The sequence below is a fragment of the Saccopteryx bilineata genome, chromosome X (assembly GCF_036850765.1).
Source record: "Saccopteryx bilineata isolate mSacBil1 chromosome X, mSacBil1_pri_phased_curated, whole genome shotgun sequence".
NCBI lineage: Eukaryota > Metazoa > Chordata > Mammalia > Chiroptera > Emballonuridae > Saccopteryx > Saccopteryx bilineata.
The window spans coordinates 133,090,686-133,118,605 of NC_089502.1; the positions used below are offsets into that span (position 1 = coordinate 133,090,686).

The 27,920-nt window shown below is 41.1% G+C and overlaps 1 protein-coding gene and 1 pseudogene across 1 annotated transcript in view; both read right to left on the reverse strand.

Moving 5' to 3' along the window:
* Positions 1-27,920, reverse strand: part of PPEF1 (protein phosphatase with EF-hand domain 1) — a 128,903-nt gene that overhangs the window by 34,760 nt on the left and 66,223 nt on the right. The window contains exons 14-19 of the mRNA XM_066250124.1: positions 26,801-26,961; positions 22,425-22,539; positions 17,801-17,847; positions 6,906-7,072; positions 2,238-2,274; positions 883-1,032 (exon numbers count right to left, since the gene is read on the reverse strand). Of these exons, the coding sequence (XP_066106221.1) occupies positions 883-1,032; positions 2,238-2,274; positions 6,906-7,072; positions 17,801-17,847; positions 22,425-22,539; positions 26,801-26,961 (677 nt within the window). The remainder of the gene's footprint in view (positions 1-882; positions 1,033-2,237; positions 2,275-6,905; positions 7,073-17,800; positions 17,848-22,424; positions 22,540-26,800; positions 26,962-27,920) is intronic.
* LOC136317992 (U6 spliceosomal RNA) lies at positions 19,479-19,592 on the reverse strand (annotated as a pseudogene).

Sequence of the window (27,920 nt, forward strand, 5' to 3'; positions counted from 1 at the left end):
CTAGGACCATATGTGACCATCTGGCTCCAGAGCCGCTATCTGTCCTCATGCCCATGAAGCACCCATTATGCCCCTAGTCTGGGGACGTGGCCGGTACAGAAAGAAGACAACTCCAGGCATTCTGCAAAGTCCAGCCAAAGGAGCCTTTCATGGGGGATGTGAACTTTAACAGCCCCATACCACCACTTCCCTCAGAGGTTTTATACAGGTCCCTGCCCTGTTTCTGTTGTATTTAATATGATTACTTACATTTTCCAAAAATATTACCCTGAGCCATTTGGAATATAAGGGAAGTCATATCAATTCAGAAATAAAGTGCTATATGATTCCACTTATGTAAGGCACCTAGTGTAGTCAAACACATAGAGACAGAAAGCAGACAGGTGCCTGTCAGGGGCTGGGGGGGGGGCTGGGAATTTAGTGTTAATAAGTATATACAATAGTTTCAGTTTGGGATGATAAAAAGTTTGAGAAATGGATGGTAGTGATTTTGGTGACGGTTGCACAACAACATGAATGTACTTAATGCCATTGAACTATACACTTAAAATTGGGTAAAGCAGTAAATTTATGCTATGTTTATTTTACCACAATATTAGAGATTTTAATTTTTAAAAATCAGAATTTTTCACTTTTAGAAACTATAAAAATGTATACATTTCCTTTGTTTTTCCACTTTCAACATGAATTTTAAAATTTCCCATGTAGAGAAGTTACCCATTTAGTTCTTCATCAAACAATCACAGATTTTCTTAAATTTGTACTAATCTTTTCAGAGTTATGACCACTAAAACAGAAATGAATACCAAATAATAAATGAAAAGAAGAGTTAGGGATCCCCTTTTAAATCTGTGACAAGATTCATGTAAACAGCCGTCTTACTTTGTGTCTTTCTATTTTATGGAGTAAATTCAAATCTGTGGACTCTGATATTCCACCATGCATGATCAGGATTTCATCATCAATGATTGTACAGAGTGGCAGCCAGGAAAAAACTTCTTCTAAGACTTCTAAGATTTTTTTCCCATGTATCTGTAAATGAGAGCTTGAATAAGTTTTGTTTTTCTGATGGGTTCAAGTTTAGAATAGTCTCACCGTATGGACAAAAAGCAGAACAGTTTTCATGCTATTCAAAGAAAGTCAGCAAGGGGTCACTAACCCAGTAGCATTCATTCATCATGTCTTCTTTTATTTAAGAGAGAGACAGATATACAGACAGGAAGGGAGAGACAGAGAGATGAGAAGCCATCAACTTGTAGTTGCATCATCTTACTTGTTCATTGATTGTTTCCCATACATGCCATGACCAGGTGGCTCAAGCTGAGGCTGTGACCCCTTGCTCAAGCCAGAGACCTTGGGTTTCAAGCCGTCGGCGGTAGGTTTCCAGCCAGTGACCCTTGGATCATGTTGATGATCCTGAGCTCAAGCCGGGGAGCCCTAGTTCAAACTGGTGAGCCTATGTGCAAGCCAGATGGGATGAACCCACGCTCAAGCCGGCGACCTCGGGGTTTCAAACCTAGGACCTCACCATCCCAGGTCAACACTCTATCCACTGCTCCACCACCTGTCAGACATACTCGTCTTTTTATTCTGTATTTTTGATACTTCGACATCTTGGAGCCTTGATGATCCTTGAAGAGACTGCCCCTCCCAGGGCTAGCTAATTCTTATTAGAGATAACAAATAACTTGCCTTTCATATGCAAACCAACCAATCAAGAACCTATACCACCTCCTTTAGAGGGCTGAAATTATTCAAACTAGCCAATCCTAAACCTGCTTACACTGCTTCCCCCTGTCCTTCCCACAGAAACCACAATAAACACACTCTCCCCCTCACTCTGTCTGCCTTCTGCCCAACCTTGGAGCTTCCCCACGCGGCCTACCCGATGTGGTATGCTGTGCCTCCTGTTTCCAGGTAACTGAAGAAAAACCTCTGCCTTGACAACAGCTATTTTCATGTGTGCATGTTTTACCCTACCTGAGTAAACAAATCCCAGGCACCTTTAAAACAATGAAATATGTTTGTGCCTATACTGAAATGTACAAAAGCCGCAATGACAATGACCACATTACTTCAGCTCAGGAAGGAACCGATCCTCTTCCATGCCAGGGCTTCCTGCTGTGCCTGTGTTGGCATGGATTCTGACTAGTTCACCCACCACCCCTCCTGCAGGCTCTTTTCTCACTTCTGTGTACAGACCGCAGAGAGAATTTTTAAGGAAATATGAGTCTTACCTTATATTTAGACAAGACTTCTTTTGTGAAGCCATACCTGGGGGAAAATGGAATTTCAATTATTTAATTAAATGGTGATGACTCCTACTTATGTGAATCACGCAAAAGGGGGAGACCTTGACATCTCACTCATGAATTCAACAACGCAAGAAACTAGACTTTAGTTGGAACTATTATTTACTCAAGTAACACCCAGTTAATATCTATGTGTCCAGTTATGCAAGTGTTTGCTAGGCATGACGGGAAAGAACAAAAGCAGCCAATGACTTCATCCCTATCCTCAAGGAGCTTGTAGTATAGCTGGGGAAAGAAAAAAAATTTTTGTGAAACAATCACAAGGCAACTTAAAAACCCTGTGGTAAGCACAGGTCGTGCCAGTGCTGCTGGAATTCAGAGAAGAGTTCTGTGGCCGTTGGGGGAAGTTGTGTGGGAGAATGCTTGTAGACAGAATTTCTCAGACTGCCTATATCGTATAGTAAATGAATGACAGGAAGAGGAAAGAAGACTGAACAAAGACAAAGAAAAGCCAAGAAGACAAACAAGTTCGCTCTTTATAGTCTCTGATATACTTCATGTAATGGTATTGACGGTTTTTTAAATTTTATTTTTTTATTCAGTGAGAGGAAGAGAGGCAGAGACAGACGTCTATAGGCGCCCCAACCGGGATCCACCCAGCAAGCCCACTGGGGGCGATGTTCTGCCCATCTGGGGTGTTGCTCTGTTGTTCACCAACTGAGCTCTTCTTAGCACCTGAGGCAGTGGCCATGGAGCCATCCTCAGTGCCCGGGGCCAACTTGCTCCAATCGAGCCATGGCTGCAGAAGGGGAAGGGAGAGAGAGAGAGAGAGAGAGAGAGAGAGAGAGAGAGAGAGAGAGAGAAAGATGCGAGAGGGAGAAGCAGATAGATGCTTTCCTCTGTCCCTTGACTGGAAATCGAACTCAGGACATCCAACACTCTACCACTGAGCCGAACAGCCAGGGCCAGTTTTGAAGGTTTTTAACAGAAAGTGTCAGAAATGTTAGAGCCTGAATAATAGTCACTATGCGAGATTTTATGATGGGGATTTTTCCAATTACTTTTCCTTTCCTTAGCAAAATGGTACAGGGTGCACCAAGAGTAGGTTTACAGTTGTGAGTATGGAGTATGTAAAACAAAGTTTATTCTTGTATTATTATTGTACTGTTTTCCATATGAACTGTAAGCCTACTTTTACCCCACTCTGTATATACAGTTAATGCCTAACACAGTGAAGTGGAAAACAGCAGTCTCATTCCAGGCCTTTATGCAAATCCTGCCATGGTAGGCTTCCACAATGGAACATTATGTTTTCTGAGATGAATTCAGTTCTGTACTTACCAGAGGTGTCCATGTCCTTTTTTTTTTTTTTTACAGAGACAGAGAGAGAACCAGAGAGAGGGATAGATAAGGACAGACAGACAGGAATAGAGAGAGATAAGAAGCATCAATCATTAGTTTTTCATTGCAAGACCTTAGTTGTTCACTGATTGCTTTCTCATACGTGCCTTGACCGTGGGGCTACAGCAGACCGAGTAACCCCTTGCTCGAACCAGAAACCTTGGGTCCAAGCTGGTGAGCTTTGCTCAAACCAGATGAGCTTGTGCTCAAGCTGGCGACCTCGGGGTCTCGAACCTGGGTCCTCCACATCCCAGTCCGATGCTCTATCCACTGCGCCACCACCTGGTCAGGCGGTGTCTATGTTCTTAAATCCAATGGACACTTTGCAGTCCTCATCTTTCTTTCTTTCTTTTTTTTTTAATTTATTTTATTTTATTAAATTTTTTTATTTATTCATTTTAGAGAGGAGAAGGAGAAACAGAGAGAGAGAGAGGAGAGGGGAGGAGCTGGAAGCATCAACTTCCATATGTGCCTTGACCAGGCAAGCCCAGGATTTCGAACCAGCGACCTCAGCATTTCCAGGTCGACGCTTTATCCACTGCGCCATCACATGTCAGGCTTTTTTTTAGCTTTGGGCCATTCATTTAATAAAGCCTCACAATGGCAGTAAGACACAGGCAGGGGAAACCGCCTCTCAGGCAAACAAACAGCAAAAATGGCCCTTCACAGTGGCAGGCAGGCAATCTGCCATCTTCAATCCCCCTGAGAGCAAACACCCATATAGCCTTACATAGACCATACCCAGGTGGGATAGCCATCCACTCACGCACCAATCACAGTCCTCATCTTTCTTGCCCTTTCTGAAACACTAAATTCAGTTGACTATGCAGTCCTTCTGGAAAACTTTCCTTCTCTTAGATTTAGTGACAGTAAATTCTCCTGGTTTTCCTACTACCTTTCAACTACTGTGAATCTTCTTTGCAAGCTCTCTTCTATGTAGCCTTAAATGTTAGGGGTTCCTTCCAGCCCTGTCTCAGGCCCTCTTCTACCTTCACTTTCTCCCTGGGCAATCTCATCCTTACCCACTTCACTTACTATCTGTGTGCCAAAACTAAGGGGCCGTGCTCCGGCCCACACTTCACTTCTGAGCTCTGGACATGCGCACTCAACTGTCTTTTCACTAGCTCCTCAAATCAGCTTCCCTCAAACTGAACTCCTCATTCTCTCTCATCCCGATTTCCTCCTCTTCTCATGTTCCCAATACTGGTGAATGATGCTGTGTACCCTTAGACGTAAGCCAAGAACCTAGAGATCATCTCTTCCATGTCACTCATCCCAGGTGACCAAGCTTTAAACCAGCACTGCCTAAACTCTTCTTGAATCTATCTACTCCTTTGCATCTCCATCCCCACAACGCTAGTCTAAGTGGGAACTACTTCTAAACTGGCTTCCCCATATATACTCTTGCTCCTCTCCAAATTATTCTTCCTGCTGCATTTTAAAACACAAATTTTATGATAGTCTCCAATGATTTTCTGTTGTCCTCAGAAGAAAATCCAAATTTCTTTACACCATCCAACCATTTCTTATGTCTCCAACCCTGTGAGACACCATCCTGTCCCTCAGTCTACGCTCCTGCCCTCCTGAACTTCAAGTCTAAAAAGTATTGTCTTAAGCTCTGCATAAGTTGTCTCCTCACTGTGGAACACCATGCCCTCTCTTGATGGCCTAATTCAGGCATCCCCAAACTATGGCCTGGGGCTACATGCGGCCCCCTGAGGCCATTTATCCGCCCCCGCCACACTTCCGGAAGGGGCACCTCTTTCATTGGTGGCCAGTGAGAGGAGCACTGTATGTGGCGGCCCTCCAACGGTCTGAGGGACAGTGAACTGGCCCCCTGTGTAAAAGTTTGGGGACCCCTGGCCTAATTAATCCTCAGGGCTCAGGCTAACATCATACTTCTGTGGGAGAACCTTTTGTCGCCCCTCAGACGGGTTGGCTCTCCCATTTTACAAACTGATCACACTTGAAAAACCTGCTCAATATATGTCTTGCCTGCTAGATGTAAACTCTATGAGGGCAGGGGCCATGTCTCTTTCATCAACCATTGCAGGCACTAAATAAATATAATTGGTTAAATGAATAAATAAAAGGATAAATGGCATGTCCAAATGAAAGTATTGAGCCATGTTACATATAATGGGCCTCTGATAATAGTCTTGAAATGTTTTTCTTCATAGTCTTAGCATTTGTTTCCATGACTAAGAATTAGAATTAAAACTTTGTACTGTGGCCAAGTACCAAAGCCGCTCAAAAGACAAAATTAATTAGTTGCTGAGCTTTAATCAAGGCACCCAAAGGCCAGGAACAAAAAACAGGAAACATGCCATGCCTTAAACTCACCTAGAGCAAACTGGTTCCTGTTTTCCATAAAACAAGAGGAAGGAAGGAAGGAAGGAAGGAAGGAAGGAAGGAAGGAAGGAAGGAAGGAAGGGAGGGAGGGAGGGAGGGAGGGAGGGAGGGAGGGAGGGAGGGGGAGGGAGGGGGAGGGAGGGAGGGAGGGAGGGAGGGAGGGAGGGAGGAAGGAAGGAAGGAAGGAAGGAAGGAAGGAAGGAAGGAAGGGGAGAAAGAGAAAGAAAGAAAGAAAGAGAGAAAGAGAGAGAGAGAAAGGAGGGAGGAAGAGGAGGAGGGAGGGGGAAGAGAAGAAAGAAGGAAAAGAGGAACATCTATTACCTACTGGGGTTTTCAGCAAAAATTGGCAAACCATTTAACCAATCTTTATTCCACAAATCTCCAATGAGTCCAATAGTTGAAATGTTGTTACAGCTGTTCTCAAATATGTTTATGACCAACTGTGCCTGAAGCAAATACCATGCCATAAAAAAATACACTCATCAGTGAAAAACATTGTACTAGTTTCTGAAACAAAGCATGAGACAAAAGGGTAGCAACAGAATGGTTCCATCTAAGCCTGCTCATAGAACCTACCACACCTCCAAACCTGGCCTAACCCTCTCTGCCCAACGCACAATTTGGACTATGAAGGGTGGGCATGGGGGGATAAAAAAGGAACATAATAGAAGGGAGAAGGAAGAACAGAACTGGAAGAAAGGATAGGAAGGGAACTTCAGAACAATGTATACTAACTGTGTAAACGAGGAGGTTGCAAATGAGGGTAAGAACTGAGATCTGCCCTGAGAGTCCCCTCATCCCTCTTCCTCTGCACTCAGCTCTATCTCTCTGCTAGGAATGAAACATGATAGAATTTTCCAGAATGGGAAACAAAAGAGGGTATCTAAAGGCCTAGGTTACCTTATGTTCATCAAAAAATCTTCATGGTTCCCTCTGTTCAAACACAAGTCATCGCCGTAAAGAAGAAAACTCACAAACAGGATCATTAAGATCTCAATGGAATTTTTTCCTCGATCTACAAAATCACCATTAAACACATAAGAGTTGTATCCTGAGGGGAGGCCATTCTGTGGAAGGAAGAGAAGGAGAAAACAAGCAATTTTTAAAATGTAATGAAAAGCAATTAAAGTAAGGCATTGTACTTAACGTCCCCGTGAACACGGAGAAAGAAGCCGAGTCAGTTCTTCCATTGGCAAAGATCTGCTCAGTTGCTTGAGTCAGTTCCACTCTTCCAGGGCAGACATCTCCCGCAAGGACCTTGGGAGTGAGGAGTCAGCTCGGAACAGGAAGGTAAGGAGGGGATGGGGATTGCTCATTCTACCCACCGCTTACTATGAGTCTTCTCTGAAAGGTACTGATATTTGTCACATCAAAAATGGCTACTCTCTTCTTTTTCCCCGGAAAACACAGAAACTTCTAAAGGGCCCTATGTTTAACTTCTCTGGGCTATGTGTGAGTCTCTCACCTTGCAAAAAGGAGATGACTTTATATCCCCACTTCCCAGATCAAATGAGAGAACAAACACAAAAGTACCTGGGAACACATAAGGCACCAGGTATTTGTGAGCAGGGCCGACATACCACCAGTACACTCGGATACAATCACATTAAGTATCGATAGCCAGTGTGTTCTCACTGCTCACTGACTAGGCCGCATTACTTGTGAAATATTTTGATTGTCACGCCTGAGTATGAGATAATACTTTTAAACACAGTGTTAGCATGAAAAATAACTGGGATGAGGACAAAGGTCTGGTCTTTATAAGAGCTATTGATTCCTTCTGTACTACTAAACTCTAAGATAAAACATCTCACACCTACCAGTCCTGGTAGAATAGTTGAGTGCATCTCTATTGTATAATAAATTCAAATGTTTAAAAAATACATTAGAAAGAGAAAATTTAAGTACTTATATATCCAAGTGTATGTCTTCCTTCAAAAAAGTTACCTTCAAGAAATAATACATATATCCTAGTTAATTAATCCTCTTATAAACTATTTTGAAATTCTTTTGTTAGATTTCACACTACATAAAACCTTATTACTTTAAATTCACTGTCCTAGTATTTATATACATTTAAATTGTTCATATTGATATAATATAAATAGTTGAAAAAATAATACAGGTTACCACATATAAGTTAGGGATTCCAGAAATCATGCAATATAGCATGTTCTGAAGGCAACTGAAAACAACGAAGCTATCAGTGGTATAGTGCTCTGGGCCAGAAATAAGAAGACTTATTCTCTAGTCCAGCTCCACTCTTACCCATGTGCCCTTCGGCTAGTTATTTAACTTTTACGAGCTACAGTTTCCTCATCTGTAAAATGGGAATGATAACCTCCATACTTATCACTCAGTAGTACTTTTGAACTCAAGTGAGTCTGTGTGGATAAAGTTGCATGAAAATCATATAAATTAAGAGATTCATTTTGTTATGAGCTTGCATTATTTCTAATTTTAAGATCTCATTATTTTATACTTTCTTATATGTTAATTCATGTAACTTTATTCACACTGGGCTTAGATAATAGCCAGTTGCAAAAATACAGGCTGTTGTTTATGAAAACTTAAAGAAAAGTGAAGATGTCTACATCTCTGATCGCTCCCTCTCCCCAGCTGTGAGCTGTCTGGGATGAGGACGCTGGAGGAGTCTGAGGGGTGCTGGAGGCTCTGGGCTCTAGTGGGATGTCCAGGACCAGAGGAGCAGCAGCCAAGGGCCCTGGGGTGAGAGAATGGGAGAAGTAGGCCTGAGGGGACCTAGAGATCCCTTGATCAGGGGAGACTTTGTCTCAGCATGTGTGCTGCCCTGGCTGGGGCAAAGGGGGAGCTTACTAGAAAACTATAAACTGCTTCCATATCTCTCAAGCTAAAAGAACATTGACACATTTAGGGACACCTAGGAACATAGAGACTTCCTCTCACACTCTTGACGCAGGAGTAGAAACTATTGTGCCTCTACTAACTATGGAGAGGCTTAATCTAGCTTAAGCAGAAATAGAAAATGGAAATAACCTAGCACTTAAGGGGATCCATTAACCAGATAGAGGCAGAGCAACCCAACCTGCTAAAGTCCTGTCCCCTAATGATACAGGACTGCTAGAGAAGACAGAGGACAACTTTATTTATACACACACACACACACACATACACACACACACACACACAATAAAAGCACAGTAAAATAAAGAACAAAACACTAAATACTGACATAAAATGTGCTATTCAAATTTAAAATATCAATCAATTAGAGCTAAGTAAAAGAAAGAATGGTGGAAAATACACTATTTTCCTTAAAGAGCAAGCAGATAAAAAAATCTCTTACACACAACAAAAAGCAGAATGATGGAAATCATGAGTAAGAGATTAGAATTCAGAGCCAAGAGAACTAATATGCCAATAACAAGCATTCCAGAATCAGGAAAAAGAAACAGATGGAGAAGATGCAATAATTACATAAACAAGAGGGGATTTTTCTATGGTTAAAGAGGGACTTCAGTCTGAAGTTTGAAAGAGCTCATGCCTCCCATGCACAACTGATGGGGAAAAATATCCTATGACCTGGTAAAAGTCTTAGAAGCTGTCAGAGAAAAAGAATAAATTACAAAGGGAAAAGATGCACTCTGGTATCACATTCCTTACCTACAATGGAGGAGGGGAAGGTAAAAGGTGGTAGAATAAAACCTGCACATTAAAGGGAGAAAAGGACTATGAACCAAGAATTCTGAATTGAGTAAGACATCATTAACTTCTCGGGGTGATAGAAAATATTTGCAGCCCTGGCCAGCTAGCTCATACCAGTGCACCAAGGTTAGACTCAATCACCGGTCAGGGCACATACAGGAAGCACCCAATGAGAGCATGCGTGAAGCAGCAAACTGACGTTTCTGTTTCTCTCCCCCTCCCCACTCTAAATTCAACCAACAAATACAATTTTTAAAAATATTTGTAGATGTGTAAAATATCAAAAACAACAATATAAATGTTCTTCAGGGTGGAAGAAAGACATGTAAATATGTAGTAATCTAATACCACAACAAATGAACAAGCATTGGTTGCTTTTTTTATATACTAGAGACTGTTTTAGGTGCTAAAACACAGAAGTAAACAATCCAAACTCCCAGTATTCAGAAAATATAGCTCCCACATGCCCCACAGAGGAAAACACTCAAGAAAATATTCTAACCAAATAACAACAGTAACAGTAAAATTTAGTCTTCAAGCCAGGGAAATACCAAGAGGAAAGACTGCAGATGTGGACAATGAATCCGGTAATGTATCATTAAATATGAATCAATAGTGATAATGTGGAACTTCTATTTAAGTACTAAGCAAGGGTTATGAAACAGAAATGACATACTATGAAAGAAAACCTAATAATAGTCAAGAACTAAAAACGTAGTGTGAGCAATAGCTAGTACTTGCGGGGGGTGGGGTGAAAAGGGAGAAAAGTAAAATTCTCTACAAACCTCATCTGACTGTGGGACATATATGGGACAGTGAAATGAATACATTTATCTTATTGGAGGAGAGAGAAGAATGGTGGAAAAATAAAGGTATAGCTATTGGAGAAATATATATATTATTTTTTATAATTCATTCTTTATTGTTACCTTTTTTAACTTTCTCATGTTCCTTTTTTTTTTTTTTTACAGAGACAGAGAGAGAGTCCATTGATTGCTTTCTCATATGTGCCTTGACCATGGGCCTTCAGCAGACCGAGTAACCCCTTGCTTGAGCCAGCGACCTTGGGTCCAAGCTGGTGAGCCCTGCTCAAACCAGATGAGCCCGCGCTCAAGCTGGCGACCTCAGGGTCTCGAACCTGGGTCCTCGGCATCCCAGTCCAACGCTCTATCCACTGTGCCACCGCCTGGTCAGGCTACATACATTATTGATTTAAAATGTCAGCAATGAAAAGATAACCAACAATGAATGGGAAAGCACAGTAAAATAGCCAAAGAAAACAATTAAAAAGAAAACTTCACCAAAACAGCACAAAGAAAAAGAATGAAACATAATGGAATGAATAATAAACAAAGTAGAACAGAAGAAAACATTTCAAAAACTAACAAGATTACCAGACTACCTTAAAACACAAAACTCAGGTATACATATAATTTGTGAGAAAGGAAAGTTAATAGCAAAGTAAATGCAACAAAGAAAAAGCAAAAATGCAAATATCAATACCAGACAGTTTGGAATTTAAAGTGCTAAACAGGACCACAAAACAACATTAAGTCATATTAAGAGGCACTTTCTGAAGAATATACAATTCATGAACTTGTATTCAATAAACAAAAGAACAAATTTTGCTTCATATATTTGATTACTATAAATGCAAGAAGAAGTTGTTTAAAAATACAAACTGAAATATTCAGATTGAATATTGGTTTAAATAACATACAAAAATTCTTGGACGCTGCCTTTAAAAGGTAAAGCCTCTGAGTCTCATTTTTATGTCCCACCTATGTAGGGGGTTACGGGGTGGGGGGGGGGAGGGGGTTGGGGGAGGGGAGGGGCACAAAGAAAACCAGTTAGAAGGTGACAGAAGACAATTGGACTTTGGGTGATGGGAATGCAGCATAATCAAATGTCAAAATAACCTAGAGATGTTTTCTCTGAACATATGCACCCTGATTTATCAATGTCACCCCATTAAAATTAATTTTAAAAAAAAGTTTAAAAAAAAAAGGTAAAGCGTAATTTGCCATCTCTTGAATGTAGGCTGGACCTAGTGACTTGCTTCTAACAAATAGGGTAAACAAGCAGAAGTGACGGTATAAAACTTTGGAGACTAAGTTAATCAAAGACCTGCAGCTTTCTGCCTGCATTCTCTCAGATCACTCCGGCATGGCTTCAATCAAGGCATGTATGAGAAGCAATCAGCATACAACTAAAGTGAAAGCAACTATGAGTTGGTGCTTCTCACCCTCTCTCCCTTCCTATCTCTCTCTCTCTCTCTCTGCCCCTCTCTCTCTCAAAAAAAAAATTATTAAAGAAAAGAAAAAAACTACCAAAACTGATTGAAAAGAAGTAGGTAGAAAACAAACAGTGCATTAGCTCCATGTGGCTTATAGTAGAGCTCTATCTCAATTTTTAAGAGAAAATAGTTTCAGTGTTATTTAAATCAATGGTTCCCTCCTTGGTTCCACATTAAAATCACTTAGAAAGCTATTAAACGTACCCAGATGTCTGTCTGAACCTCTGGGAGTAGGACTCAGGTATCAGTGTTTTTGTCCCCAAATTCCCTGGGTGGTTACAATGTATAGCCAAGTTTGAGAATTGGGTATTTAAATTACAAACTATAGAAAAAAATGGAAATCTCTCTAATTCATTGCATAAAACTCTATCAAAATTTGAGAAAAGAATTCAATAATCTAAAATTATACTTATTATATTTGAATGGTAAACATGTTTTTAGTTGTAATGACAATAAATCATCTATGACATGAAAATAAAGTTGACAAATATAGAAAACTCAGGGTACCCACAACTCTGAACAGCATTCAGATGTTCTGAAAGTGGAAAAACAGCAAACTACAACTAATATACATGAATAGAGACAAAAACAAGACGTTCTCCTATATTGCCACCTATTTCCTACTGAAGCATTTTACAACCAACATCTAGAAGGTATCCCAATTTCTGTAGACATTTTACCCCAGGCACATCATACGATAACCTCTGGACCTCAAGTCCACATTATCTTAATTTTGATACGTTTTGCAAATCCTGTTTTAGAGGTCTGTTCTGATCGCAACATACTGTCTTACTCTCAAAAGGAAAAGAACTGACTACCCTGGCAGTATGAAGCATCGGAAATAGAGAAAAAACTATTTAATGAGCCTCTCAGCTGGAAAATCACAGGCATGGGGGGTGAGAGATGATAGGGAAGAGAGAGAGAGAAAAAAAGCCAAGATGGCATGGTTTCCAATGGACAGTGTCAGTAAGACACCCACAGGGTTAGGAGCTAATTAGTTTCTCTCTCCGTCAATGTGTATCACTTTTCTAGTTTCAGGTCTCCATTCACAGCATGAATTTAACAAAATAATTTGCCAATGCTTGATGTAAAATTTCAAGCTTTGTTTTCAGTGAGGAAAAATGTCTTGAATGTTAGCAAGGCTAAGGATCTGAAGGAAGTATTTCAAATTGGTCACTCTAAGCCAAACTAGCTCATTTCACTTAATCTGTTCAGAAAATAAAATCTAGGCCCTGGCCGGTTGGCTCAGCAGTACAGCGTCGGCCTGGCGTGCGGGGGACCCGGGTTCAATTCCCGGCCAGGGCACATAGGAGAAGCGCCCATTTGCTTCTCCACCCCCCCCCTCCTTCCTCTCTGTCTCTCTCTTCCCCTCCCGCAGCCAAGGCTCCATTGGAGCAAAAATGGCCCGGGCGTTGGGGATGGCTCTGTGGCCTCTGCCTCAGGCGCTAGAGTGGCTCTGGTCGCGGCAGAGCGTCTGCCCCTGGTGGGCGTGCCGGGTGGATCCCGGTCGGGCGCATGCGGGAGTCTGTCTGACTGTCTCTCCCCGTTTCCAGCTTCAGAAAAAATAATAATAATAAAATAAAATCTAAAACCACGACCTAACAAATGCTTCACTTGATGATGTAAACTGCGTCACTTGATGATATTGGAGCCATAGACAGCTGAGATGCCCTTCTCGCTCAGGCTGCCATGTTTAACAGTATGGCACCCAGTGTATGCAACATAATTTAATGACAAGATAACCTAGACATGTTTTCTTTGAATATATGTACCCTGAATTATTAATGTCATCCCATCAACATTAATAAAAATTTATAAAAAAAAAGAATTCTTTTCAAACCCAGATAGGATTGTCACCTGAAAATGTCTGGCTTAGTGTAAAGGTGCTAAATGATACAATTTTGAGGGCAACCAAATATTAAAGAAACCACAATCTCAAAACAATCAAGAACAATCATTAGTATAAATTTCATCATTTATTGCAGTGCACCACAAAAAATGTGCGAAGAATAAAATCTTTTTCAACCCTCCAAAACGTTCCTTCATGGGATTGCCTTGACTGTCACCTCCTCCAGGAAGTCTCCCATGAGGCTAGGGGCCCCTCCTGTATGCTCCCTTGGAGCCTCATGCTTATCCCAATCATAACGTGTCCCACCCTGTTGTTTTATTAAGTGATCATCCTTCACTAAATGGTGATGTCTTTGGAACCAAAACCAGTGTCTCAGATATACTGTATCACCAACCCATAGCAGAGCACCTTGTTCATACATGGTGTTTGACACGTACATAAAATGAGTGGACGTCATATTCATCTTTGTGTCATTCCACAGGTTATATAGTGCCTTGAACACTGGAGGGACCTGATCAAAGTTTACTTAATGAATAAATTAGTGGGCAGATTCACTTTTCCATGTGATTTGGATAACAACAGAAGTCTTAAACCAAGCTGACCACTTGAATGAAAAGAGGAATCGCAGGAGGGCCCTACACTATAACTCTTCCTCTCAGGCTGTGCCTTTGGCTGGCCTTGGGTCAGCCCCAGACCTACAGCCCGCTCCTGCTATGCTATGTACAATATATTACACTATCTTTTCTGTTTCTTATAGCGGAATCTTGCTGTCCTCAAGGACTCTTCCCTCAGCTTCCCCTTTTAAACCAGGCCATTTCAATATTCTGGTGCATGTGGTTTATTCCATATCTGAGATACATCTTACCTGCTTCTCACTCAAGCCTGCTGAAATTCTAATTCATGGCCCTTGCAGACTTCTGCTTTCCAAACACTCTTCTCGCCTCCCTCTACCCAAACCCATCCCAAACAATAGTGCCCACTCTTGTTAGCTGGGCTCTCAATCTCGACTTCCTGAGCACTGTCATTGGTTAACTCTAAAAATATTTCCTGCTCTCATGTGAATGCTATGTTTTCACCTTTAGTTTTTTGTTTGTTTGTTTGTTTGTTTGTATTTTTCTGAAGCTGGAAACAGGGAGAGACAGACTCCCGCATGCGCCCGACCGGGATCCACCCGGCACACCCACCAGGGGCGACGCTCTGCCCACCAGGGGGCGATGCTCTGCCCCTCCGGGGCGTCGCTCTGCCGCGACCAGAGCCGCTCTAGCGCCTGGGGAAGAGGCCAAGGAGCCATCCCCAGCACCCGGGCCAACTTTGCTCCAATGGAGCCTTGGCTGCGGGAGGGGAAGAGAGAGACAGAGAGGAAGGAGAGGGGGAGGGGTGGAGAAGCAAATGGGCGCTTCTCCTATGTGCCCTGGCCAGGAATCGAACCCGGGTCCCCCGCACGCCAGGCCGACACTCTACCGCTGAGCCAACCGGCCAGGGCCACCTTTAGTTTTTTTTTATATTACCTCTTACATGACCCAACTCCTCCTGTTCAATATTTACATTAGCACTTTCCAGCTTTGTATGTTCCATATAGATTTACCATTGGAATTCTCCTTTCTTGTGTCTACTCCAGAGTATTTTCCCTGATCACACCTTAATATTATCAACTACCTCTCAAGAAATGTTTTCTAAGTGCCTCAGAAGTCACTTTCCCCATTTAATTTACTCAGCTATTTTCCCTTTTATGTATTTCCCCAAACTGCTGAGAAATAATTACTAGACGTTCCGTTGTGGTTATTCCCCACACACCTCTGCCCCTCCTCCGTCCTCAGACTATAATCGTCAACCATAGCAGGACTACACATTTATACGGTGCTATGTAGAGTTACACAGATCCCGTTACCCACACTGCGCACCTCCTTGGTATCCTCTCACCAGTCTGTTTTTCTAACCTCTCCACAGCTTTCCAGTTTGGCCAGCAGAATTCCCATTGCATGGTAAATGAACTCCCTTCTGCCTTCAACTCATTCAGAAAGACTTCCCTCTGGACATGTAGGCCTCCCTTTAAGATGCTGCTGAACTCCTGGCTCCTGCTGTCCTCTGGAAGGGAAGGACCCATTCTCCCACAGGATGGAAACCTCATGGTCAGGTGGAGGGGAGGGTCTACTTGCCCTCAGAGGCACTAAAACACCAGCACTCTGCCAGCCTCAGGTCAAAGCCCTCTCCTCCTTCCAGGCGCATGCCCTGCATCTAGCTTCCTTCCCCTGCCCCCCATCTCAGTCCTGTCACAAGCTCATTGAATACTCCTACTTAACCTCCTCATGTCCACTATTTTCTTTCACTTGCTTCAGCTGGCCACATTTTGCACCACACCTCGGGCCCATTCATCCCCTAGAATTACTCCCCTTGCAATTTCCCACCCATCCTGCTTCCTAAGGCCCTCACTGCAGTCAGCCTACTCCCTGACCTCAGAGAACAGCCAATCCATCCACCCTCTTGCTTCTCCCAGCTGATTGGCCCATTGTGGCTTCTCTTCCTTCCCTGCCCAGCTTGGATTCTGGGGCTGACCTCCAGAACTTCTCTTTGACCGGCACCTTGAACTCCCTCTCAGCAAACCTTTGCCTGGACCTCCTCATACCAACCCACTGCCCGGTAAGCCTTCTATGTCCTCTGACCCCACCCTGGCTGTCATGCCCTAGATCCTTGCTTAGGCCTCCTGCAGTCTCAACTGAATCGCCTCTTAAGTGCCAGCTCCATTTATGCATTCCTGGTTTGGCCTGCTCCATTTCCTTCCAAGCTTCCATTCTGAATGCATGACATTAAAACCTTTCATTTTCATGAAAATATAATACTTAAAAATGCTTTTAGCCGGACCTGTGGTGGCACAATGGATAGAGCATCAACCTGGAATGCTGAGGTCCCTGGTTTGCAGTCTCGGGCTAGCCTGGTCAAGGCACATACAGGAAGCAACTACGAATTGATGCTTCGCTGTCCCCTTCACCTTTCACTATCTCTAAAATGAATAGATAAAATCTTTTTTTAAAAAAACTTTTTGGATATTTATGTTATTTTATTTACAAGACAACCTCTTATGAGGTGGAAGCTCAAGAATATTGCAGCCACAAGGAAAATGAAGGTTTATGAAGTTACGTGGCTTACTCAAGCTCCCACAGTCTCCAAAGAGTAGAACTGATTGGCCATCAGAATCTATTTTATTTCAGCCCATCTGAGATATCTATATTGGCCAATTATTCAACATGCTACTTGTGGGGATAACACATTAATCAGGGAGAGATAAAGGGGTAGCACTGTGAAGGCAGGGGTCAACCCAGATCCGTTTTCTACACGCAGTCATCCCAGAAGCAAACATTCAGTTGACAACTGCTGGCTCAAAGAGAGAAATGACTCCCATCCAAGAGATGTAAAGAAACTCTACACGGACCAAGCTGCTCGGTGACCTCTGGAAGGACTCCCACCACCAAAGCCCAACAAATGAAGAGGAGTCATGGCACTGTACGAACAACTGAGCCCAGCAATGGTGAATGGGGTAGAGAAGAGAACAATTTGGAACTTACTGTGGGGGACTTCCTTCATACATAGTTAGCGTCCATTGGGAGACAAGACTAATATGGGAGAGGCTCACTTCTGAACAACATAAAATAAGATGACTGCTTCCCTCCCCATCCTGTGCTACCTAGACATTTCTGATGCAATAAGGACCATAAATGCAATCAGGTGCAAATCCTAATAGCTACACAGAAAACAATAATATTGAACAAAAACACAAATTTTAAATTTTTAAATGAAATATATGTAAAAAAAAAACCCCAAAAGATACACTCTATAAATCTTTCAGCTTCTTGGATAAAAACAGTTATATTACATCTGTATTTGTACATATCCCTAATAAAATATTGTTATCTGCCCTAGGATTGCCCTCCCCCAACAAAAATGCAAGTATTTAGCAAAATAATCGTTTACCTTAGAGAAGATCAAAAGGAGGTCCTCTAATTGCCCATGCAAGTCACCTGGAGTACAAATGAAAAATCACGATTCAGTAGGAAACGAGAAAATGACCATAGTCTTACAGAATTTTAAAACTGAAATATTGCTAATATACTCTGAGTGTTCTCAGGACATTGGGTTTTTATCCTAAGATGATATCAATTCAACAATTTGTTTCCATAGCACTCTATGGAATTTTCCCTCCTTTTCTCTAGGGTACAACATCCAATATTGCAATGATCTATTCACTCCTGCTATTTACAGTGCTTACTTTCCTCTGTGCCAAGCACTGTACTATGGGTTTACATTGATTATCTTGTTCAATCTTTAGATCCACTCTATGAGATGGGTATTATTTTCATTATTCTCATTTTGCAAAGGAGTCTCAGAGTAGTTAAGTAACTTATACAAAGTTACCCAGCAACCAAGTATCACAGCTGGAATTCAAACTTAACTTTCTCTTACTTCAAAACTGAAGCTCTTAGTGATTACTGCATACCATAATCTTCAGGAGAGCAGCAATTGGATCAACCTGGCATTAACCCCCCAAGTGCTTCCTCTGTACCTAGTGCATAGCGGAAACTCAATAAATACATGAAATTGCTAAATATGTAACTTTTTTTAAGCCATGTTTTAAAGAATATGTTCCAGCAGTAGCATCTGAAACTTAAAAATTGTGAGTAGATAGTGTACATTCTTTGGATGAGATGAGACAGTTATAGAAAATAAAAATGAAAGCATGGCTTTATACAACTCAGCCAACTGGTTTTTAAAATTTTTTATTTATTGATATTAGTGAGAGAAGAACTGAGACAGACCAAGAGAGAGACAGACAAGAATATCTATCTGTTCCTCTATGCGCCCTGACCAGGAATCAAAACAGCAACCTCTGCAATTCGGGGTGATGCTTCAACCAACTGAGCCAGCCGCCCAGGGCTCAGCCAGCTAAAGGGAAACTGTATGAAATATGAAGCCATTAATTAAAAACAAGATTGAATATATGAATATTCAAAAGGCCTATTTGGATAACTATTTCTAGGTAAATATTTGTCTTTCATAAGCTCTGATCATAAATATTTATTCTTTGTATCCAACTTAATTACCAAATAGAATTTAAAATAGGAACTTTTCCTCAGTTTACTTAAAAACCCACAACCAAAATTAACCAAATATATGCAACAACAGACTCCAATTATAATGGTAATAATAAAATTAAAATCCTTATCAGCAGCACATACTTATAAAATGACTATAATATTAATATTAGAGCTTATTAACACCTTCATATACTTAAATCTCATTGTTTTCATATGGTCTCCCTCCAAATCTAAGGATATAAAAATGGAAGGACTTTTTACTTATCAGTTAAATATATGTTTTTAATTATTTTATTTTCCTAATTGTCTTCAGGATGACTAGTCTTTCAAAAATTTGGGTAGACAGAATTGTTGCAGTGAGCATGCTAAAAAATAAATTGGTTTCAGCAAATTAAGAGCAGGGGCTATAAAAATATTTTTAACTTCTAGTTTGACAGCATAAAGTAAAATTTATATCATGGAAAGATAGCTACAGAAAGGTATTTCCACTGCAAACAAAAACATCAGCGCAGAATTGGTTATCATTTATAACATAACTTCAGAATAAAACTCCTCCTATATTTCGTGTGTGTGTGTGTGTGTGTGTGTGTGTCTGTGATCCTTGTGCAGGGGCCATGCTAATTTCCTCTGCATTGTTCCAATGTTAGTACATGTAATGCTAAAGTGGGCACAAAACACCTCCTATATTTCATGCATGTTGAGAACCATGTGGCATGTTTAGATGTGCATGTAAAATATGCAGCTGGAAATTAAAATAACAGTAAAGTTTCATCACAAATTTCTTTTCCTTTCCCTAATACTGCCTTAAACAGAAGATATTTTAAAAATATGACCCTAATTTAGGCCCTGGCCGGTTGGCTCAGCGGTAGAGCGTCGGCCTAGCGTGCGGAGGACCCGGGTTCGATTCCCAGCCAGGGCACATAGGAGAAGCGCCCATTTGCTTCTCCACCCCTCCGCCGCGCTTTCCTCTCTGTCTCTCTCTTCCCCTCCCGCAGCCAAGGCTCCATTGGAGCAAAGATGGCCCGGGCGCTGGGGATGGCTCTGTGGCCTCTGCCTCAGGCGCTAGAGTGGCTCTGGTCGCAACATGGCGACGCCCAGGATGGGCAGAGCATCACCCCCTGGTGGGCAGAGCTTCGCCCCTGGTGGGCGTGCCGGGTGGATCCCGGTCGGGCGCATGCGGGAGTCTGTCTGACTGTCTCTCCCTGTTTCCAGCTTCAGAAAAATGAAAAAAAAAAAAAATGACCCTAATTTAAAATTTTATTTTAAATGATGACCAAATTTTTCTAAGTTCAATGGGGCTATTAAAGACAAAGTAATTCCTATGCTAAGGGAACCTACTGACGCTGGCTTTTCTAGCTTTTCTCTCTACTAATGGTGCTATGTGGGAAAAGCCTGGAAATAGATGCCCGAGATGTGAGGATCTGTAACCGAATGGAACTGTCCAATCAATCTATATTCCCTAATCTTTGTCTACAATCCCTAATCTTTTTTTTCTTGTATTTTTCTGAAGTGAGACACTGGGAGGTAGGTGGGGGCAGAAAGACAGATTCCTGCATGTGCCTGACCAGGATCCACCCAGCATGCCCACCAGGGGGCGATGCTCTGCCTATCTGGAGAGTTGCTCTGCTGCAACCAGAGCCATTCTAGCACCTGAGGTGGAGGCCATGGAGCCATCCTCAGCGCCCGGACCAACTTTGCTCCAATGGAGCCTTGGCTGCGGGAGGGGAAGAAAGAGATAAAGAGAAAGGAGAGGGGGAAGGGTAGAGAAGCAGATGGGCACTTCTCCTGTGTGCCATGGCTGGGAATCGAACCCAGGACTTCCACATGCTGGGCCGACACTCTACAACTGAGCCAACTGGCCAGGGCCTATAATCTCTAATCTTTGATGAGAAATAAAATCTCAGTCAGAGCAGTGCATGAAGCAGGGTTAGCATAGCAGATTTGCAGTTGGCTCTAATCAGAGGACCTGATTTTTAAAAATTTTTATTTATTGATTTTAAAGACAGAGAGGGAGAGACAGAAAGAGAGAAACAGAAATATCAATTTTCTATTCCACTTATTTATGCATTCATTGGTTGATTCTTATATGTGCCCTGAATGGGGATCAAACCTGCAACCCTAGTGTATCTGGACACCACTCTAACCAACTGAGCTATGTAGTCAGGGTAGAGGACACGATTTATAATCCTGACTCTGCCACTAACTAAACTGAGTGAGCCTGGGATGAGGGTGGGGGGAGTTATTATATAATAATAATTATTACATAGTAATGCAAGGAAGGAGATATGTTTCTCTCTCTGGGCCTCAATATTATCTGTGAGAGCAAGTCATAGACAGGTGATTTCTGTAAGAACCCTTTCATTCTTACACTGTGTGGTTCCAGGATTCTAGATCCTTTTATCCAGAGATAAGTCTAGAGTGGCAACTGGAGGTATATATACTAGAAACATGTGGGAACAGGTCCCATTCTCTTTTTGGCCTATTATCTACCCTCTGATAGCAAATCTAGCCCTGGATACAGGCTTCATGGGTAGGCATGGTTCCCTGAGCCTCATGACTCTAAGTCCTTTGTCTCCATGAAAATAAAGAGCTGGTGAGGCCTGGAATAAAAGGCCACCTCTGCTGAAATGCCTCAACTACTAGGCAGAGATGTGGTGGCCCAATTAGGCTGGAACTGAACCACTAAAGACTCTTCAGAAACCTGAGCATCTACCACTACATCAAGTCCCTGTCACCACTAGCAGATGCTAAAATGAGAGATAATTTAATTAGGTTGTCAAATGCATTTCTACCTGCCAAAGTAAAAGAAATATGGGCTAAAAATTGATTTGGAAAACAACAATAATGTTTTGTAACCTAAAAGCTTAATTAGAAGTTAAGGGAGTAGCTGTTCCTTCCACGCACTCCACTCTCTGACAGTTGCAAGCATGCTGAGCACCAACTGTGTTGAATTTCAATGTGTACTGTTTCTTGAAGCAATATCCTGCCAGGCTGGCCTATAGGACAACAAAATCTCAGTCTTGTTATTTAGAAGAACAAGGAACAGATTTCTGGACATTCCCACTCGTCTAAAAGCTGCAGAGACCAGTTGGAAAAATCTAAAACAGCAGCCAAGGGCAGAGAAGAGTTTAATCTCCACCCTGCTTTGGGCTTTTCTCTTCCGAGCAAAAGCAGCATTCCGAGGGCCACCTAGGAAGAGCAACATGGAGCAGAGATAATGAGAGCGAGGTGGAGGGCAAAGAACACTTATTCCACCCATGGGTGGCTTTCCATATTAAAATGCTGCCTGCCTTTATAAAAAGCTATGAGTTCTTTAATTTCTCACATAATTAATTCCTGCCAGCTGGCATGCAAAACAAAGACAAGATGGGGAACAGTATTATCATGATAGATAACTCTATCCCCTTAACACAGTCCAATTTATGCAGTTTTCAAGTTAGGCGAATGACGTGGAACCAAGAGGCTCCGACATATTGATATGGCAACTCTGCTCTGAAACTTACCGCAGACTGTTATATCTTTGGTGGGACCAGTTCTTATACGAACAATATTTGGCATTTGCTTCAGGACTTCCTTAGTTTCAAACAGAACCACTAAAACATAATAGGCATGGAGTATCTGTGAGGGCAAAGCAGAGGAAATAGATATGACAAATAGGAAGAAAAGCATGACTGTGTAGAAAACTAGAGAGGGGGAGTATATGAGCACAATTCAGGTAGCTGTATTGCAGGGTCATCTCCAAATTATTCCCAAATAAATGACTCTAGCACAGTGTCTGGCATATAATGAGCCCTCATTAGAGATTTGTAAATTGAATTAATGGTTCCTAGGACCTTTATACTCTCATGCTCTTAACTGACCATCACCCATTCACAGAACATCTCTGATTATTCTTGATCAGTAAAGCCCAAGAGAAGTGATGGGGAAACAGGAGACTCCCTAGCCCTAAGAGAGTGAATAGATAGATAGATAGATAGATAGATAGATAGATAGATAGATGGATAGGAGAGGGTAGGGTAAGGAGAGAGAACAAGAAGGCCAAGTAGAGAGAGACTGTTGAAGAGGGGCTGCTTTGCGTTTGTCTGACACATCCTGCCAGCTGGGACTGACTCTAGGCCGTGGTGCTGGGTTCTGAGAGATCTCAAAAGGAACTCAGACAAGGCCCTAGGAACTCCTGATCCAGGCGTCCAAGGTGTGGCTCAATTGTTGGTACACAAATGTGAGAGTTTACAGGACAGCCAGCACTTTATATTGTATAAGTATGAGTATAAAGCATATCTCAAACCAAAGAAACCATTTGGAGTATCTCCTATTATGACCATTCATTCCATTGCTCTCCTGCAATTACATTCTTCTTTTAAATTTATTGTGTTAACGTGGATTCAAATGTCCCACCCGATATAACTCCCTCACTCCAACAATGTGCCCATTTCACCCCCTTTACCCCTTGCCCTGACTCCCGCCACCATGCAGGTCCATTCTCGATGATGTCATTGTTTTGGACAGATTTACTCTGTTTTCTTCTCTGGGTTTTTTGTGTTTTTAAGTCCAGTGTGTTGTTCTCCTTCTAATTATAACATGCTCCAAATACATAAGCCAAAATTAGTACAGCCAGCACCAATTTACCAGATGCCAGCACCATTTTAGGAGCGAGGACTATTGGTAGTCCACTACAGGAGACACTGGTCCGATGGGGCTGCTGACCACTTGAAATGGGGCTAGTTGAAATTGAGATGCGCCATAGGGCAAAACACACACCGGATTTCAAGGACTTCGTATGAAAAAAAAGTTAAATGTCTCATTAAAAACTTTTAATAGAATTACATGTTAAAATGATCATTGTTTATGTTAGATAACATATATTATTAAAATTAATTTCACCTGGTTCTTTTTACTTTTTTACTGTGACTCCTAGAAAATTTTAAATATGTATGTGACTCACATTCTATTTTTATTGTACAACACTGGTTTAGATTACTGAAGGCTGAGACAGGGGTCAAATCAATACAGGATATTGTTCAGATGTTGCTTTGAGCATGGGATTCAGGACTGATGTTCAACCCTTTGGAACAATCATGATTCATAATGTCCTGAAATTTCCATTTTTGTAGCTATTAAAATAATAAAATTATTTTATTTAAATTTGGCGAGTTTTCATTATTAACCTTTCTAAAGGACAGGAATCAGGATTTGAAGTAATGTGAGAATTAGGGGCAAAGAGAAGGGCCCTGGATGTTCATCGGGGGGAGAAACCCTTCTTTCCTGTCTATCCAAGAACTAACTGCTAAGGATATAGAAAAGCATTCTAAAGCCTCAGTTCCTTTCATGAATCTTGTACCCTCCTGTCCTTAATTCATATATGTATTAAGTTCTGGACACGGTATATGGAAACTTGGGGAAATAACATGAGGCCTATTTTCTTCCAGAGAGAATTTAAGTTTTCTTTTGGCAAGTGGCTAGGAGTACTAGCTATGTAAGATGATCTCAATTCATTCTCAGACTTAGAGGGTTCAAAGCTTTGCTTCAATACCTAGTCTATTCTAGTTTATTCTTACTTCTAGGATATGTCCTTAGGCTTCTAACCGGAGAAAAAGGGTTTTGGGGTGATGTCAGAAAATATAATGGAGTAGGTAGCTCAAAGGTCCCATTCCTTCACAGAAACACTTTAAAAATCAAGCAAAAAAAAACGTGTCATAATCAACTTTGTCAGAGCTCTGGAAAACAGTCAAAATTTATAGCAACCAAGCAAAGGCTAAGTCAGGAAAAAGCAACTGAAAAATGGCTCAGTGCAAGCAGGAAGTGAAGGCTAACTTAAATTTGGCAGGGAACAGGTATCAACACAGAGCCACTCTGCAAAGACTACGTTTTTCTTTTCTTTTGTTTCCCTTTTTTAATAGCTCCTGGAGTTCAAGAAAACTGTTAAAACACCAGCTGAACACAAGCTCAAGAAACAGAGACTTCACCCACAACTAGACCTAACAGACATCTATAGAATGTTCTGCCCAACGACGGCAAACTACACATTTATACAAGTGCACAAGGAACATTCTCCAGAATAGACCAGATCTTTGTCCACAAAACATGCCTCAATATATTTAAAAAGATTAGACTCATGCAAGTATCTTCTTAGATTAGGCTCATAAAGTATCTTCTCTGACCACAATGGAATGAAACTAGAAATCAACAACGGAACAAAAACTAGAAAGTTCACAAATATGTGGAAATTAAACAACATTCTCTTAAAAAACTGATAGGTTAAAAAACAAATCACAAGGGAAATTAGAAAATACTTTGAGATAAATGAAAATGAAAATACAATATAGGCAGTGCCCAGGTTATGAACAAGATAGGTTTTGTATGTTTAAAAACGTTTAAGTATTTATATGCACAGAAGGTAAAAATAAATACTATGTGAAGACAAACATCCATCTAAGTTGCATTTACTAGGTAAATGTACCTGTTCTAACTTACATACAAATTCAACTTAGGAACATGCCTATAGAACCTATCTCAGTCATAACCCAGGGACTGCTTGTATACCAGAACTTATGAGATGAAGAGAAGTGGTGCTCTGAGCAATTTATAACCATAAATACCTACATCAAGAAAGAGAAAGATCTCAAATGAAAAGCCTCACTCAACACTGATGAGCTAGAAAATAAGAACAAACTAAACCAAAAGCTAGCTGAAGGAAGAAAATAAGGATTAGAGTACAGATAAATGAAATAGAGACCAGAAAAACAACAGAGAGAAGCAACAAAACCAAAAGCTGATTCTTTGTCAAGTTCGACAAAAGTCAAAACCTTTAGCTACACTGACAGAGAGAAAAAAAGAAAGAATGCGAATAACTATGTATAACCAGAAATGAAAGTAGGGACATCCCCACCAACCTTAAAGAAATAAAAGAATTATGAGACTATTATGAACAATTGTACAGCAACAAATTGCATAGATAAAATGGAAAAATTCTTAGAAACATTCGAATTACCAAACTGACTCAAAAGACAGAGGAAATACAAACAGATCTAGTTAATCAAAAACCTCCTAACAAACAAAAGCCCATAACCAGACAGCTTCATTGGTGAATTCTACTAAACATTTAAAAAATTAACAACAATCCTTCTCAAATCCTTGCAAAAAAAAACAGAAGAGGAAACAACAATTCCTAAAACATTCTATGAGGCCAGTACTACCGTGATACCAAAGCCATATAAAGACACACAAGAAAAGAAAATACAGATCAATATTCCTTACGACTAAAACTGCAAATTCTCAACAAAGTACCAGCAAACCACATTCAACAGAATTTTTAAAGAAGTATATACCATGAACATGAATATTAGCCATAAAACTAAGGAACAAAACATGCTGTGACATGAATGAACCATAAAAACATGCTAAATGAATGAAGCCAGACACAAAAGCCACATATTACATGATTTCATTTGTATGAAATATCCGGAATAGATGAGCCCATAGAGACAGAAAGTAGTAATAGTGGTTGCCGGGGTGGGGGATGAGGGAATGGTAATGGGTATGACAGTTCTTTTGGGGGTGATGAAAATATTCTAAAATTAGAGATTGCTGATGATTGCACAATCTAGTGAATGGACTAAAACCCACTGAATTATATACCTTAAATGGTGAATTATATCTCAGAAAAAGGAAATGCCATAAGTTATAGACAGGAGGTTTCTGTGCACCTGAGGATACTTCTAATTAATGGGTTAAGCAAATGCAGGCAGTAGTTCTCACTTAATATGAAGCTTTTCCCCAAGGGAACGCATTTCTGCTGTAGTGTTTTCATTTACTCACTCCTTCAGTAGTCATTGAGCACATGTGATGTACAAGAATCAAGGCAGTATCTGCTTCCACTTACCTCCTGCTTCTTAAAGGCCTCAATCAGTGTAGGAAGAGCGGTAGAATTGAGTGGAAATCTCAGCCGAGGGCCACTGTAGGACTCTGGGACCTCTATCAGCCCAATATAATCCTGCCTAACCTTGTCGTGAGGGGTGCAACCAAAGAGTCGATTTACTAACGCTGGAAAAAAACAGGGGGGCAAAATGAACATTCCCATACTTAAATGCAATAACTCCTTTCTTGACTGTCTAGCTCATGTAAGACACTGTGCTAAGTGTTACGAATACCAAGACATCCTCCATATAACCATGAAGAATGATTTGTTCTGAAACCAGTAGATACACATACATGAATCACCATCATCCCACTCTGAGTGCACATTTTACCAAAGAAGTGAGTTCATCAGTGGGGAATGAAGGGAGAAGCACAGGGTAAACTGGTCAATCAAAGTATTTTAACGCTCTGAAGCTCTAATCTACATTTTTTGCCAACTCTTACATCTCAGGTTTTTACAAATAGGGTTGGAAACACAATGATGCATTGTATTTTATTCAAACATCTGCTGTTATTCATGAACTACAGAAAATTAAACTGCAGCATTCAACGTTTCTCCTATTAAACACTTCACATTTCACTTAGCTGTAATTGACTTGTCTCCCTTTTCACATAAAAACAAATTTTCTGATGTGATTTTCTTTTTCTTCTTGGTAACAAAGCAGATAAAGTGAGATGACAAAGCATCGGCAGAAATTCCAATGGACCTCTCTCACAGACACGTTTCCATATTACATTGCCCACACTGCCCTTTTCAGTAGGTGCTGAAATCCATCCAGCATCCCTTTCTTGCTAGACTGCCATGAAATGATCAGTCTAAGAACAGAAATCTGGCAAATTCAGGTGGAGAAAGATGAAAGGGGATATGGTAGATTGATTGCAACAGTGACCTCAATTCTCTATCCCAACCTCTGGCCATGCTCTTTTTAATGTGATTTTGCAGCTACTCTGACCAAGACTATTTCCCCAGCCCTTGAAGCTGGCTTGTGACTTGTGCTGGCCTAAAGAACACGGTGGAAGTGTTCCAAACCAGTTCCAAACCAAGGCCTCACAAGGACTTGTTTGTTTCCATGCTCTCTCTTTTG